Here is a 17,479-nt window from a genome sequence, read left to right as displayed (position 1 = left end):
GTCTTGGGTACTGGCTTGGGAGGCTTGGGAGGGTACTTCAGTCAGGGTGATAAAAAGATCCTGGCTGTTGGGGAGAATGGAGTGCTGTGTGCTCTCTGCAAGCTCATCCTCCTCCTCCTCCTCCTCCTCTACCCCATCGGCAGAATCCTCAGGCGTCGCTGATGAGACTATCCCCGACCCAGAATCCACGAACACAGGTGGGGTAGTGGTGGCAGCCCCCCCTAGAATTGCATGCAGCTCGGCGTAGAAGCGGCATGTCCGCAGCTCTGACCCGGAGCGACCGTTTGCCTCCTTTGTTTTTTGATAGGCTTGTCTGAGCTCCTTGACTTTCACGCGGCACTGATCTGAGTCCCTATTGTGGCCTCTCTCCATCATGCCCTTGGAGATTTTTTCAAAAGTTTTTGCATTTCGTCTTTTAGAACGAAGTTCTGCAAGCACTGAATCCTCTCCCCATACAGCGATCAGATCCAGTACCTCCCTCACGGTCCATGCTGGTGCTCTTTTTCGATTATCAGCCTGCATGGTTACCTGTGCTGATGAGCTATCTGTGGTCACCTGTGCTCTCCACGCTGGGCAAACAGGAAATGGAATTCAAATGTTCGCGGGGCTTTTCCTGTCTACCTGGCCAGTGCATCCGAGTTTAGATTGCTGTCCAGAGCGGTCACAATGATGCACTGTGGGATAGCTCCCGGAGGCCAATACCATCGAATTGCGGCCACACTAACCCTAATTCGAATTGCTAAAATCGATTTTGGCACTACTCCGCTCGTCGGGGTGGAGTACAGAAATCGATTTAAAGGGCCCTTTACATCGAAATAAATAGCGTCGTTGTGTGGACAGTTGCAGGGTTAATTCGAATTAAAGCTGATAAATCCGAATTAAAGTCTTAGTGTAGACCAGGCCTAAGGCTAGCTTTAAATAAGGTATTTTATACACAGTGCCACCTAGTGGCAGAACAGTATAATACAGTTTAGCATTCCATTAAACCTGTAATAACAATCCCACTGTGCTGTACAAACACAGAACAAAAAGATGGTTCCTGCCACACAGAGCTTACAATCTAAGTATAAGACAAGAGTCAACAGATGGATGTAGGTAGATAGGGGAATACAAGGCAACAATGCCTACCTTACAGAAGGCTACTGCAAGAAATATTCCATTAGAAGTGATTTTCAAACTATCTTCCAATATGAGACTTTGTATGGAAGACTTGCCAACTAAATAGTGATGGTATAGGAGACCCCATACCACCGTCTAGAACCCCTAGTTCAAGGGGTATGTCAACAGCAGGAGGGAGTGTCGCCAGAATGCCGGAGTTAGCAAAACTGCCAATAGGGGGCTATTGCAGTCAGGGAAGATTAAAGTCTCTCTAAGGCTGCTCTGACTCTGATCAGGGGTTAACAGGGCCCTTACGTGTTCCCAAGATCTGAGAAGTGTTAAGGTGGATTTGCCCCGGCCTCATATCCTGTGGCAAGCATGGCTTGGCTAGACTTCCAGATTGACTGCAACATATTTACAATCATCATCTTTGTTTTATTCATCAAAGAAAGAAAGAATAGAATTTTAGCAATGTTTTGAAGTGCAATCTACCTTATTTCTCATTCTGTTCATGGCCAAGTTCATTTGAAAAAAAATCTTTTCTACTTCGAATTGGATGGATCCAAACCAGAACTTCAAGTACTAGCCCTTTGAAATTTTATAGAATGTGGTTGGAGTCAAATGTCAGCATCCAAATTGCCCTATAATTTTGATCTGGGTTGGATCTAAAACCAGGCACCTATTTTCTAGAACTGGTTTGGCTGCAACCCGTGGTGTTTGAAATCTTACAGTATCAGTTGTAGGATTTCTGATTTTATGAAGCAAAATCTCCCAAGAAGAGATCACAAGATTTCAGAACTTGGCCTAGTTCATCTTCAAACCCAAATTCTAAACCTTAGTCTGAACCTAATTTGGATCTGGATCCAGACTTGCACATCGTCTCCTTGGCTCATCTCTATTTTCAATATATTTCTTCAACTTTTTCCCCCTTTCTTGTCTGGCCAGTCAGTGACTGGAATATTTATTGGATTTTTAAGAAAGTGAGTTATTCTTTTACTTTTATGAGGGTCATTGCATCTTTATTCCATTCCAGTGGTAGCCATGTAGCAAATATGTTCTGACCCCATGACAGGAGGGATTCACTTCACAGCATGGAAAATTGATGGAAGAAGGGTTTACTTTGGCTGATCATCACTCTCTTTTGGCCCCAATACCAACTGAGTTTAAATTAGTAGTAATATCTAGCTACTGGTGTCTGAATTGCTAGACTAATGTTTATAGATCCCTACTCACACTAAGTGGCTGTGTTAAATTCTGTCCTTCTCCCAGCAGTTATGATAAGGTTGGCACAGCAAGTTGTTTTGGTGCTCATCATTTGAAGATGCTTCTTTTGTTTAATTTCTTCCCAATTTATACTTGCATTTAACAGTTATGGTCTGATCCTGCAGGCTCCAGTTTTACTCTCTTAAAGACTGCAGGATCGGAGCCATAATGCTACATAATGTTGTCCCCAAATGATTGCTGGCTCTAACAATCATAATAATTGATTCTGACTTAGTTTATTTAATCTACAGGGTCAATCAGTGCAGTTAGATATACCAGCTAAAAATGTAAGTACCTTGCCTGTTGTTTTTAGCCTAGTTAATGACCTGAGGAATTAATATATTATATAAACAGTTAATGCAAAAAGCTGTGTAAACTTAAACTAGCAGATTGATTGTGTGACATTGTGCAGTCTATATGGTTTTATAAAAACATAATAAGAAGTGAATATAATGTAACTGGAATATGCTTCGTGCAAAAGGTCTCTGGTAAGGTATCATTACAAAGCTTATAATCTACTGAGTGTGATCATCCTATTTGTATAAATGTACCACTCTTGTATCTAAAACTAGAAATATGAAATATAACTCTGAGGGCCTATTGTAATTATGCAAAAAGTGGGCCATTAATAGTGGTTTGGAATCTTGATGACTCCCATTAACAAGGACCATTGTCTGCAGATGGCTGTGTTTACCTGTTAGTCTTCCTGTATATGTGTGTGCTGGCAAGTGGGTAATGAAGTCTTGCAGTGACAAGTGATCATGTCACCTGACCTGGAATCCATCTTTAACCTGGTGCTTTTCCAGGGGCAAGGAGAACCCAGAAGGACAAAGGGTTCCCGCTTTATGCAAAAGATATATAAAAGGGTGGAAGAGAACAAGGGGGGAGGAGCCATCATGAAGAATCCCCTAGCTATCACCTGAGCTGGAACAAGAGCTGTACCAGGGGAAAGAATTGTGCCCAGGCCTGGAAGGCGTCCAGTCTGAGAAAAACTTACTGAAGCATCTCTGAGGGTGAGATTATCTGTATTTAGTTTGATTAGACATAGATTTGTGCATTTTATTTTATTTTGCTTGGTGACTTACTTTGTTCTGTCTGTTACTACTTGGAACCACTTAAATCCTTCTTTCACTTTTTACTTAGTAACTTACTCAGAGTATGTATTAATACCTGGGGGAGCAAACAACTGTGCATATCTCTCTATTAGTGTTATAGAGGGCGAACAATTTATGAGTTTACTCTGCATAAGCTTTATTCAGGGTAAAATGGATTTATTTGGGTTTAGACCCCATTGGGAGTTGGGCATCTGAGTGCTAAAGACAAGCACACTTCTGTGAGCTATTTTCAGGTAAACCTGCAGCTTTGGGGCAAGTGATTCAGACCCTGGGTCTGTGTTGGAGCAGACGGGCATGTCTGACTCAGCAAGACAGGATGCTGGAGTCCTGAGCTGGCAGGGAAAACAGGAATAGAAGTAGTCTTGGTACATTAGGTGGCAGCTCCCAAGGGGGTTTCTGTGATCCAACCCGTCACAGATTGTATTTACCTGAGATTATCCCTTTTATTTCCATTTATATATTGGTTATTTTGGAGAAATTCCTGATTATATATACATCAAGAACACTGTAGAAAATCAGTGCTCAGACTGTTGTGCTGATTATAATTGTATCTTTTTGCCAGAATTTTCAGAACATTAAGTTTGAAAGTGACATTTAAGAACATTAAACTGCTATTTTGTAAACAAAGATTCAGAAGTGTCTGTCAGTTACTTAATCTTATTTTCTTACTCGAGACTATGCTACTAGAGACTCCTTCTGTTAGTATGCTAAATAGCCTTGATAGCAGTTGATAGCAGAACATGTAACAGGAGGAAAATAGAGTCATTTCCCTTCTTCCTAAAGTTAGTCTTTCTGTACTTACATGTGTGTTGTTTGGTCAACTGTACTATACAATAAAACAGGGAAAGAAGAAATCAGGCCCTTTCAAATAGGCAGAACTTTGGGTAACCTCAAATACCCAGTAAAACCAGAAAAATCATCTCACATCTGGTACTAATATTTGAAACCACAGAGAAAACAAAGGAAAATGCATCACACAGAAAAGAAGAGAAGAAAAACAAGCATAGAAAAATGTGACTAGGCCCAGAGGCCAATTTGAGGGACTTTACAACACTCTTCTTTTCATGTGCTGACCACCTGAAGTTGCTTTATGCAATATAAAGGTGTCTATTTTGTCTTCTATATCACAGGGGAGATGTGTGACTGTTACTTCAGTAACATGGCTCGCAGTCACAGCAACAGATCATAGTGTGTGCAGTGAGTGACTTTGGCTCTATGTCTTGTTACAGGGTATTTGGCAACATCAGCTGTAGTGAATGCAAAAGAGATCCTCTCTGTGTTTCCATATCAGCAGTTATGCCAAATTCCTCAGAGGTATTTAGGCACCTAACTCCCATTGAATTCAATGGGGTTTAAGCACCTAAATACCTTTAAGGATCTGCGCCTTAGTCCCTCCATTGCCAGCATGAAAGATATAGTGATTCTTGACTTTCCATATCAGTCACATTATTTATTATTTTGTTCAGCAACTGTCCTCAATGCCAAAATATCAGAGAGGATCACACGTCACATAACTTAGTTTCTATCATGTTGCACAATCAGTATCTTCAGCTAAACATTTGGGCCGAGATTTTGCCACCTTTACTCAACTCGAGTAATACCTTACTCAACAAGTGGTCTCACTGAAGTCAATAGGGCTATTCATGGAGTAACGTACTAGGATAAATGTAAGGGCAGCAGAACTGGGCCCTTTGTGATTTCTTTACCAATTGTTTTTGTTTGGTTGTTTTCTTTTGCTATTTTAACATTTGACATGACACACAGTAATATGACAATCCAGATGTATTCTCCTGGAACTCTGTACAACTTGCAGGTCCACTGCTTTCTCCCAGTCATGGAAACATACTATTTTTTCCCCTGTTTCTTATAAATGTAATGGAGTCTCATAACTTTGACTATGAAAGAATCTCAGAGCTTGTGTATTTTTTCTGCACTGAATGTTTATAGATTTTATAGCCTGTCAAATTAAAACTGCCTGGGGAAACCACAGTATGATTGGGCTGGAAGGAAATGGCAATATGGGTAGTGCTACTTTGGTGTGGACACATTGTTACTGTCAAGAGGCATACCAGCTTTAGGCAAATACAGCAGTAGCAGCTGCTGCACCCCTCCCATTTGTCACCGGGTCTCCCTAACTGTTTTATTTTTATATATGAGAATTATTTTGTTTTCCAAATTGATCCAGTTAGTGCCAGTTATAGAAGTGATTTTTGTGTGGTGGTCATCTAGTTCAATTGAACTGAGGCTCAAAAGCTATAAAATAGTCCTCAGGACTGTTAAAATATAAAAGTGATTTAACACTTACATGCCACAGACATAGGAAAGTCTGGGGAATGTATATGTTTGAAATATTGTAATAAATTGCTTATACTAGGTCCATCAGAATTTTTTTTTAAATCTGATTTAAATTCACCTTTTCTTAATGTATATTTGGGTTTCCTTTTGCAAGTGCTTAGACAACTACACACATTTAATGTACTAGGTTGTATGCTTTGTGAATATTGCCCTCTACTGGATTGAAAAGGACAATGCCTGTTGAATGGGTAAATACCAGGTGGAACAACGTTAGCTCACTGAGTAGAAAGAAGCTGGTGTTTTACAGATGAATGGGTTCTAGTCTATGCTGCTAAATCTATAGTATTTGTTTAGCTGCTGATCACAGTCTGTATATTATGGATCATTACAAGCTGTCATAATTGTGCCAAGCCCCATATAAATTTACCTCACCAAATGATAAAATGGAAATAAAAACCTGATTTAACTTATTTTAGCAATAAGTGGCTCCCAGCTCAGCGATTCCATTCCATGACCACCTAGTAAACAATCTTTTCTTCTAAAATGCTGCTTAAGTGTTATTCTCTGAACAAAGATCATGCAGGCATCACAATATGCAACAGCTGAAAATCTCCTTTAAGGCTATGAAAGCAACTTAAAGGAGACCATTCCCAAAATAAGAATCTGATTTACTACTGAAAAGTATAAGTCATAGGCATATTAACAACTAAGGGCTAGGTCATCTTCGAGGTTAGGGAAACCTATACCAGGGACAGGGAGCCCTACGTGTTTCCTCTGCTGGAGTTTCCAATGGAGAGTTTCCTTTGAGAGGTGAGGTTTGCCCTTGGAGACATAAACCATGTGTGCAAAGGGCCTGTGCCTCTGGACTGCCTCCCAGCTTTTCCCTAGCCCTCTCCAATCCCCATGGCAGTGTCAGAGGGTCCTTCTCCAATGACCCTAAACTCCCTACCTCTTAAAATGGAATTCCATACCATGGAGGCGGAAAGCACCAGAACTGGATAAATTATTCAATAAGGAGGGCTTGTGGGGAGTAGGGACAGTGTCCCTTTCTTTGAAAGCTGGTAAACACCATTAATCAGACCCTGTTCTTTTCCAATAATTATGAGATGCTATGACACTGACAAACCAGTTCAGGCCAGAGCTATAGGCCAATTCACTTGTGTGTGAATATCAAAGGAGTTCAATGTATTAGCATATAGTCAGGCCAATTAATCTGTGTGTTAATAGAGATCAAAGGAGATGTTGATCATATTGTTGTCACCTATCTATATCTTGTTGTTTACTATTACATTACATTTACATTATGCATGCCCGGTAATTAAATTACCCTAGATCAAAGTGTGTGTTAATGGGAGAGTTAATTCAGGTGTTAGAACTTCATGAAAACTAATGGAATGTTACTTGTTTTGTTTTCACTTATCTATTCCTATTATAATGCAATGGCAGGATTTACATTATGTATATCCCTGTAACTAAATAACTCATTGAATGCAAATGAAGAGTGTTAAATTCAAAGCAATTGGCCTTTGTGTGAGTAAACCAGGGGTGAAAGTAAGGCGGTACAGGCTGGTATGGCATACCAGTAGAAGGTAGCCGCCAGTACCAGCCCATACCGCTGACTCTGCTTAAAGCACTGCCCCTTTTGCGCCCCCCATCAGTGGCCAATGGGGGAGGCAGAAAAGGGGCAGCAATGATCTGGCAGGGGTGTGTGTGTCAAAAGAAGTAGCTGCCCAGGGGCCATGATTTAAAAGGGCCCGGGGTAGCGGCAGTGCCAGCCAGAGCCCCAGGCCCTTTAAATCGCCGCTGGAGCCCCGGGCGGCGCAGGCCAGGGAGCGCAGATGGACTGGCTGGGGGACGCTGACCTGCCCCTTCTGCCCAAAGCCCAGCCCCTTCCGGGGGGGGGGGGGGGGGGAGCAGAGCAGCCCCATACCAGTAAGAGCTTCATTTTACTTTCACCCCTGGAGTAAACATACGTATCAGCTTGTTGTCTGTAAAAAGATGCTATAAGTACTAATTCAAGGAGAGATCCTTTATCACTGGACTATTTGGTTTCTAACAAAGCAGAATAACTGAATGAGAAGATGGAGATCCCCTGAGATATTCTGGGTAGCCCTGAAGGACTTTGGGGAAACTGGCAGTTATTGCATCACTGCTACCATTTGGAACTACAAACTGTGACTTACTCGTTATTATATTTTATCTGCTTTAACCTCTCAATAACGCTCATTCCTTTTTTTCAGCTAATAAACCTTTAGTTAGTTTACTATAGAACTGACTGCCAGTGTTGTTTTTGCTGTAAGATCTGGTGTACCAATTGATCTGGGGTAAGAGACTCAACCTTATGTGGTGTGGTGCTCCGACAGTGCAGTGATTGGTACCTTAGATGCATAGAAAATAAGATGTCTCAATTTGTGTCTTTCTGTTGCTTCCAAGAGTAGAAATACAGCTGAATAATTCAAACACATCCCTCAAAAAGGAACAGGAATCATAAAATATCTTTATCACTTGATTCTTTTGAAATGCACTTAGCACAAGGCAATATACATAGGACAACTTGTACACACTGTTCATTCAGATATAAAGAAGAGCTGTGATATCTGGCTAAAATATTTTGAAGGAGACAGGGAAGTTCTCTATATGCATGTTGACTGCATACCAGTGATTAGTAAAAATAAGTACAGTATATTTGTAATTACTAATGTACATTGAGTGTCTCCTGTATAAATAATTGTTTAACATACTCAGCAATTTGTGCAAACCTGAGTGTTAGAGTATGACCTTTGACAGATGTCTCTGTGCTTGTTGTTGTTGTTAAATATATTTTAAAAAGCTGTTAACTGTAACTTTATATTATGATAAAACAACTGCATTCTATGTGGGAGTATAAAAGACAATGTATTCATGCTGTCAAGTCCTGCTTGCCTTACTCACATAATCTCATATGGTTAACATCCCGCTGTGTAGATATTTGAATTCGTACCTATTTGAACCAGTACTTGGCTATGATGACTCCTTTGTGGAAACTTAGTACCATGTGTTTTTAATTTTAGGATCCAACTAAAAGGTTAGTGATTGAATATGGACCTGCTATATTGAATTTCCTGTTTTCAAGCATTTCTGGGCTGAAATAAAACATCAGTGATGCTATGTAAGCGGAAGCCAATGTCTCCTCAAGAGACTTAGCCCCACTGAGTCATCAAAATATAGGTAAAACCCAGTGCTGCATAATGGAGCTATGGGAAGGTTGCTCCTGAAAGTTAAGCACATGCTTAAGCGTTTAGCTGTATCAAGCTCCTGGTTAGAACTCCATTGTCCTATCTGCGTGGACCTACTACTAGTATTTTGAATGTAGTGGGAGAGCTCAAAGGCTGACAGTTCACACAGTATCACAGCACACTGAGAGCTCATCAGGCCAGGACCCAGAACTGCTGCTGCTGTTCTGAGCAGAATCAAGTTTGTGTGCTGTTAGCTGGGTGTAAAAAGTTCTAAATAAGGGAACTGATTTGGTTAACACCAGGAGAGCTTGTGTTAATATGAAGAACACCACACTGTCCTGTTCTTCTACTTTGCAGCACCTTCATTTCAGACTGGAGAGTTAAGCATACTGGTAGATGGACTAACTCTGGTTTGGAATGAACTGGTAGGAGATGAGGCCAGTATTGTCTTTCCAGAGGCTGAGGACATCAAAGGATACCAGAGTCTAACTACTTTAATCTTATTTACCTGTGCAATCACGTCTACAGTTTCAGAATAGCTACGGCACTTCCTCACAGCAGAGCGAGCCAAAAAGTCTTCAACCAGCCTTATACCAATGTCATAGCCCCTGAGACAAAGAAAAGAAAGTTACATGCAAAGATGAACAATTTTCGTCTCCTCCCCTCATGCCTCTCTCTAGTCTCACTCTTTCTCTGTGCAAAGCAGCTGCATGAACTGGGTCTGAAAAATGCTCTGGCCCCTGAATGAAGTAGTATTCTGAGACGTGGAGATTTTACTGGGCCCGATCATATATACACTAAGGCCACTTTACATCACGCTGGCAGTGTAAAGTAGGCCTGGACCTCATGTCATATAAAGGGGTCTTAAAGTTTGCACAGATATAATTTATGCCCATTTTAGGGCCTCTTTGTACAACTAGAGTGGTATAAAGTGGCCTTAAGGTAAATGAGAATCAGGTCCTACTATCTTGTTGTTACTAAAACCTAACCACGGTTAGTGCCATCTTTCCCCATGTCATTCTCTGAAGTAGGATCTCTAAAGGGGTTCCTCTGAGAAGGCCATTACACACTGAGCATACAGATTGACCAGTTGGGAATGTGATGACACTAGTAAACCAATGTTTTCTCTAATTTTTTCCATCCATGTGCAGAATGAATTTTGTTATGTGCACCATATCAAAGTAATGTGTGAATGTGCACCACCAGTAGAAACAAAAAACCTAGATATAATATATATTTTTAAAAAGTTACCATAGGGATAATTACTCCAGCCAGGACAGGTTAGGTATTTTAGACTGCACTACTCAAAGAATTAAATTTTAGTGTAAGAGAGAAATAAAAATTATGAAATGCATAGACCAGTCAAAAAACTAAAATAACACACTTTGAAAGAAGTATCAAGAAGTAACAACAACAATGATACAAGTATGTGTTGGGAGATGAATGTGAAAGACTGTGTATGGGGGTGGGGAAACAGAGACACACACTTTGTCTGTGTATGTGAGATAGAGACACACACACTGTCTCTGTGTGAGAGAGAGACAGACATACACACAAACATAGTGTGTGTGAGAGCCAGAGACACACTGTGTGTGTGTGTGTGTGTGTGTGTGTGTGTGTGTGTGTGTGTGTGTGAGAGAGAGAGAGAGAGAGAGAGAGAGAGAGAGAGAGAAGAAACCCACAGTGTGTGTGTGAGAGAGAGACAGACAGACATACACACACAGTGTGTGTGAGCCAGAGACACATTGTGTGTGTGTGTGTGTGTGTGTGTGTGTGTGTGTGTGTGTGTGTGTGAGAGAGAGAGATGCATTGCCCCTCTAACTACGCTGCCTTTTTAAGTAGATCAGCACTCACCAGTCTGAAGCCTGCTTGTTCAGACACCGCAGCAACTGCCAGCAAGCTCCCTCCATCCCACTCCTGAACCCTGTCCTGTCCTCCCACCCTGCTCTGTGGAGATGGGGTACAGGGATGGGTGGGAGTGGGGAGGGGGCACCCTGACATCAGCGCCCCCTCCTCACCCTGCACAGCAAGCAGGAGGCTCCCAGGAGCAGCTGGCCAGGGGCTCCAAGTCAGAGGGCAGGAGCAGCATGGCAGGGGCGGGGAGGGGCACCTGAAGTGCACGGCACTTGATAGACTGCTGGACTGCCGTGCGGCCACGCAGCTTAGAGGGAACTTAGTAGTAGCCTCATTGCCCTAAGTGTGGTGGTTTGGCATACCCATGCATAGTCTGAGGGACTGACTCATGCTTTTCATGACATTTGCTTGGAGTGAAATTTGCCTACTTTAGGTTCATTGAAGCATGTGTGAAACAATAGATTAGTTAGCAACAAATAATTACAGAATAATTGAAGAAACCAATAAATAAAATGTTCCCAGTTAACTGACCTTCACAGTGAAAATGTTGCAGTTTAAAGCAGTTCATTTCTGCAATGTTGGACTTGATCACAAGTGTAGTCACATTCTATTTTGTTCTATTTAGGTTTTTTTATCATGTTCATTGCCATGGTATATTAGCACTGCATGGTATGTCTCCTAGTTCCATGACTGGCTGAGCCCAGCCTACCTGGTTAGGAAGCTTGGCAGAAGCCATTTTGCCTGAGGTTTTCAGAGAGTTGTGTTTTGTGTGAGCTCCTGCAATAAACTATAATTTATGTATTACAAGAACAAAGGGAACATGGTAGCCTGCCCCTTAGACTTGAAACTCCCTGAGTCTTGACATGGCTGTGGTATTAATGTATTTATTAAGGGTACTTCAGTAGTCTCTCATTGATAAAAAAGGTTTCAGAGTAACAGCCGTGTTAGTCTGTATCCGCAAAAAGAAGAACAGGAGTACTTGTGGCACCTTAGAGACTAACAAATTTATTAGAGCATAAGCTTTCGTGGACTACAGCCCACTTCTTCGGATACTTCCCCATCAGGTCACATAACTTAGGTTGCCCAACAGGTGGGGCCAGAGTCCAATTTGTCCTGGGCATCTTGACTTATCTGCCTGCCACAGAAATTGCAGGTTGCAGAGGTCTTGTCCCCTGCAACCTCTCTGAAATGGCTCACACAAGAGAAGAGTAGGTCCTCCCATTCCTGCATCTCTTTCTCTTCTGTGTCCCTCCGCCGTTGTCCCTCTTCTATCATTATATACCTTCTCCCCATTCTCTGCTGCTCTCCTTCTCTTTATCCTCCCTTTTCTTCTCTCATTCCTCCTCTGAAATTCCTTCTCTACTTTCTCTTCTCTCTTTTTTCCTAGTAATATGCTCCTTCCTCTTGATCTCCCATCACCATAAAAGAATAGCTACAGTGTCTGTTATGCAACTTCTGCACAAAATTAGTTGCAGTTAGGCAAAATGCATTTTGCAGTTAACCAAATTTAAATTCAATTAAACTGTTCACACACAACTGAAATTCCAGAAAAATTAGATGGACAATGTAAAAAGGATGAAAGCTTGTAAAATCCTTCTCCAAATAAAATAGTTTTTTTTTAAATTCACTGCAAGCCTTCTGAAGATAATACTGGCTATTAAATACAGAGAGGCTCTGTAACTATTCCTAAATTATGGCAAATATTGTACAGGAGGCTTTGTAGAAGGAAAAGTTAATGAATGTAAATGCAAGCACCTGGGCCAAGCTCAGAAATGCTTTTATTGATTTTTTTTCCATATCCATCTAAACTTAATTGTTTCTGAATCTCTTTCACTGTTCATTATGGGCCTTATTCAAAGCCCATTGAAGTCAATGGAAAGTTTTCCATTGATTTCAGATCAGGTCCTATAACAAGAAGCCTAAAAGTTATACCGTACCCAATGCCATGTTATAACAAAAAGCTTTCTGGAAGACTAAGGTTCAAAATAACACTGTGTGATGTACCGGCAAGCCATGAAATATTTAGTTATTGCTGGCACATTTAGCTAAGTATCACCATTAGCTGCACTAGTAAATATTGCATTAGCCTTTATTAAAATATGTACGTCACCAATACAAGAGAGTGCTCGGGTTATTTTTAAGTTTAACCTTTGGATCCATAAAACAAACTGTAAACTAAAGTGACAAGTTGCTGTCTGACAACCTGTATATAGCAGAAACACAACAGCCGTATTATTATATCTATGTGTATAGGACCTGCTAGGTTATAAACTTTGCTTCCAAAGCTGCCGTGCTTTCATCTTCACTGATGGTGCTGCATAAGCAGAGAAGTAAACCAAAATAGCCCTGTTGGCAAAAACTTCAGTAAAAACACTAGGGGCTAAATTTATATAATTGTATTAATGGTGGTAAACCAGTGGTGTTAAACCAGGGAGGAGTTTGTTCATCAAATGGAAAAGAATATAATTTGGTAGGAAAAAAGCTCATGTAGTAGGAGAGAAGTAAAGTAGAACTCCACACCTCCCAGCATGAACCTTTTCCTATTTCTACCACAGAACCTGCAAAGAACCTACACAGAGTGTGCTGAAATACGTGATACTGATTGGGGCTGGGCGAAGCATTAATATCAAGTGATTGATTCCATGAGTTTTGTTTCTTTTTTCTGTTTGTGAGTAGATCACGGTTTTCTCAAATGGGTGCTGTCTTGAATAATTGTTGTGAATAACTATTGGCCTGTAACTTGTTTGCCAGCAGTTTATTGTGTGTCTGATATTCAAAATTCTAGTTGTTTTGATTGAATGTGTAGGTCACATGGTATGTTTCTGTTTTCCGAATGGATGAGCTTAAGTCTTAGAATCAGGTTTTGTTGATAACTAATTCAAAAATTGCTTCTGGCAAATTTTCTACAATATTATTATGTATTGTTTTCTATTATGGTACTCCCTAGGAGCCCCAGGTCATAGACCAGAACCCCATTGTGCTAGGTGTTGTACAAACACAGAACAAAAAGACCATCCCTGCCCCAGAAGAGCTTATTTGTTTAAAATTCATTGCCATGGTGAACATTCCTGCCATTCAACTTATCTGCTAGACTGTCCATGGAAAACAATCATCAAAGGGGGTCTGATGGGTTCTAGGAGCCTGCACAGAACACGGGGCTCTTCTCTTGAACCATCTTGTGATAAAGTTTATTGTAAGTTCCTTTGTGTCAAGGACTCTGTCTTCATTTGTACTTTGCATGGTCCCAAACACAGTTCTGTTATTCAGCAAATAATAGACAATAAGAGGGTGGAGGAAAATATACAGGTAGGTGGACATCACCAATGCTAAGCTGGATGTGTAATGCAGAATAAACTTGTTACTTACATTTTGTCTAGATACTTGTTCACATCTTCATCCTTTTCGTAGTCCTTACACAGCTGGGCTACCAAAGCTCCATAGGTGAGCACAAAGAGTTCTCTGCTCTGTCAAAGAAAGGGAAAAATGAGCATGGATATGGTTTGAGAATGAAACAAACTAGGATCATACGGTGTCTTGGAATAAAAAGCCCAACATTTATCTTTATAGGAACCTTCTGTCTATGGACACACAGCCAGTGATATCCAGGGTGTGGGTTCAGTATACCTTACTTTATTATCATGCCTCGCTTAGGCTCCAGTATTGCCAAGGGATCTGTGCAGGCGCCCCTCCTTATGCATGCCTGGAATACCATTTGCAAGACTGTGGTATTTCTAATCTCATTCTTTTTTATGACTATAGCATCATGTTTTAATTTTGGAAGGAAGAAGAGTTATAATGCAAAAAAGTAAATCCAAGTCTAATGGCATTCAGAATTAATGAAGCAATGCATTATTAGGTCTTTCACAAGAGTAAAAGCAACTTGGATGGTGAGATTCAATTGCAATAAAAAGGCACAATGGTTCTGAGTCTTGTCATTTACATCTGTGCACAGTGAATGCAAAAAAGATGCAGAAAGCGGTCAAAGCTGAATAATAGTAGCTCTTTACACCCACTTTGCACTTGTTCTACACAGGTGTAAATGACAAGGCGAAGCAGATAAGAATCAGTCCCAGAGTCCTCCCCTTCTCTTTCAGATATCTAATAAGAGGCCAATATTTTTAATTCTTTTCATCAGTAGCTCTTATTCCATTCTTAGTGCTATTGCACCTCCAGATTCCTGAATTGAAGAGTTTTATCCTTACACAGTTTCTGTCACACAAATAAATATATCTAATACTTTCCACTTTTAAGACAGAAGCCTGTCCTTCTGCTAATGCTATCTGTTTCTAAAATCCTTATGTCAAATCAACAAGGCAGGAAGGCAAATGTATGAACTGGCCAGGAAGAGATGGTATATTCAAGGGGATCTGGTTATTCCCAGAGAATGTACGTATATTAGGAAAAGTGGACCTTGACCTACTAAACTGAGGTAGAAGGAGTTAACCTGCATCCGCACTAGCGGAAAGGCTGAGGTTAGTTACAACATGCAACCTAACTTTGACCACTTTTCCAGTGTAGACAAACTCAGAGACACCAACACCCAGTTTCCATGGAGCCATACAGTTCACTATAGAATGTTCAGAATTCTACAAAGCATGGGTTCTGTGCTTGCTGGTTTACACCAAGGCATCAGGGGCCTTCCATGACTGAGAGACTTCCCTATTAAAACCATACCTGGGCTCTTAGGAAGAAAGCAGGATTGCTCAGACACATACCCGAACAATACGGCCAGGTAAAGTCAAGTATAAGGGTTCCTGCCACCTTGTACATCTAAGTGTACATATTACAAAAGAAAATTAACGGTTAGGCCTGATCTATATTTGAAAGTTGTACCAGTATAACAAATTTGGTTAGGGGTGTGCTTTTTTTTTTTTTTTTAACCAAAATAGTTATACTCCTGGTGTGGATGCAGTTATATCAGTATAAAGCTGCCTTTACCAGTACAATTTATTCCCTTACCAGTATGGGAATAACTATTCTGATATAAGTATGTTAATACTGATATAACTGTGTCCACAGTAAGGGGCTGCCCCCCTTTTTACTGCAGTTAAAGTGGTACAACTTTTGTGTGTAGTCAAGGGCTTAGATTGTGCTCTTAGGCACAATCCTGAGTACAGGCTGGTGAGTAAATGGTACCAACCTGTGAGTAGCCCCAGAAGACCTAGTGTCTCAGAGATGCCCCTTTGGGACACATTTCCTCCTTTGCTCTGGGTTGGGGGAAGGGGGTGCAATTTACTGCCATCCTTGAAAGGGTGCAATTTATTTCCCCCCTTCTGACTGGCTCTCTGCTCTAGCCAGTGAATAGGGGCAGTGTGGAGCTTAGCTCTTCCCAGCCACTTGCTCATAGAGGGGAATATCGAGAGAGCAGGGACGAGTGCATCACACCTGATCCAGACCCCGAATCAGGCTAGGTCTTTCTTATTCAATTGAGGTCTTACTCAACCCTGCTCAGCTGAGTAAAACAGGATCACAATCAAGCACTTTCTGGCAAGAATGAAATTCCACCTGCTGGATTGTTCCTTCATTAGTAAAGGACTTTGTGAAATATATCAAATGTAACGTTTTGTGGGGCCTTTAGAAAAAGCAGAACAATTCTGCCCTGGAGGAAAAGTTCTGATGATTTTTTTTTAATGAAAATGATATTTGTTTATATTTGAAACACCTTGCACTTCACGTGAATTTCTGAAAAGTCCAAAGGAATGGTAGGAAACACAGTAATCTAGATTTGTTGCATACCATGTGATGTGCTGATGCAGAGGATGAGATGCTTGGTAAATGCCAGTCCTACAAGATAAAAAGAAGTAAAGAAAAATGACAAGGGTTCACACAATTCTTTATGTGGCTGTTGATGGAAAGTTAAAATAAAGAAGCAAAATGTGACTGAAATGTAAATGCAGTTTAAACTTTAAACAGAAATTTTAAATCACATTGGCAGGAATAAGCCTCAGAACTTTGCACAATGGGGTCCTGGACTAGGGTTCTTAGTTGCTACCACAATACAAATTATCTAAATAATAGTAATTAAAAAGTCTCAGCTGGTACTTGGAGCCAAGGTGAAATAGTCTCTTTTTGTCCTACTCTGCTATTTAGGTTTCTCATATCTGTGTCACATTTTTATTGTTGGTTAGTTCATTCTTATAAAGAAAAACGTTGACCCTGGCAGGAGTTCTTTTAAGACAGACTTTGTCAATGGTTTGGAGACAGACAAATATTTGTGGTGCCTGAAAACAATAGACTTGGTGCATGAGCTGGATTCTAGCAGCCTTGGGCAAGGAGCAGATCCCGAGAGTGTACCCCAGCATTTGGCTGTGTTTGGAACAGGACAGGGGAAAAGGCCAATGTATCTACATGGATCCTCCTGTCACAGGCACTAGACTGGCCTCCTTGGGTTGCACTCCATTTTGGAGGAAAGGTTTCTGTTTTCCTACTCCTGGAACGTCTATTGCTCGCCCCAACCTATACCCCTTTTACTATCCTTGGACTGGACACTGAACATTTGACCCATAAAAATACAGAGCTCAGTTTTGTTCCCACGTAAGTCAATCAAACAGGATCAAGCCCTTCCTGCCATATAACCTGATTATTCCTATTGGCTTCAATGGGAATTAGTATCATTTTATTTATATATGGCAGTGTCTA

The 17,479-nt window shown here is 40.9% G+C and overlaps 1 protein-coding gene across 2 annotated transcripts in view; it reads right to left on the bottom strand.

Moving 5' to 3' along the window:
* The window catches only part of TRAPPC3L (trafficking protein particle complex subunit 3L), a 42,698-nt gene that overhangs the window by 22,973 nt on the left and 2,246 nt on the right, over nt 1–17,479 (bottom strand). The window contains exons 1-3 of one of the 2 annotated variants that reach the window (XM_054021466.1): nt 14,470–14,520; nt 14,207–14,304; nt 9,495–9,594 (exon numbers count right to left, since the gene is read on the bottom strand). In XM_054021466.1, coding sequence (XP_053877441.1) covers nt 9,495–9,594; nt 14,207–14,208 — 102 coding nt within the window. In that variant the 5' untranslated portion in view covers nt 14,209–14,304; nt 14,470–14,520. Of the gene's footprint in view, nt 1–9,494; nt 9,595–14,206; nt 14,305–14,469; nt 14,521–17,479 lie in introns of those variants that run through there. The other variant, XM_054021465.1, reaches the window with a different exon arrangement.

Source organism: Malaclemys terrapin, chromosome 3 (assembly GCF_027887155.1).
Source record: "Malaclemys terrapin pileata isolate rMalTer1 chromosome 3, rMalTer1.hap1, whole genome shotgun sequence".
NCBI classification, from domain to species: domain Eukaryota; kingdom Metazoa; phylum Chordata; order Testudines; family Emydidae; genus Malaclemys; species Malaclemys terrapin.
The sequence above is the reverse complement of the archived record's forward strand: the minus strand, read 5'-3'. Positions and strand labels throughout refer to the sequence as shown.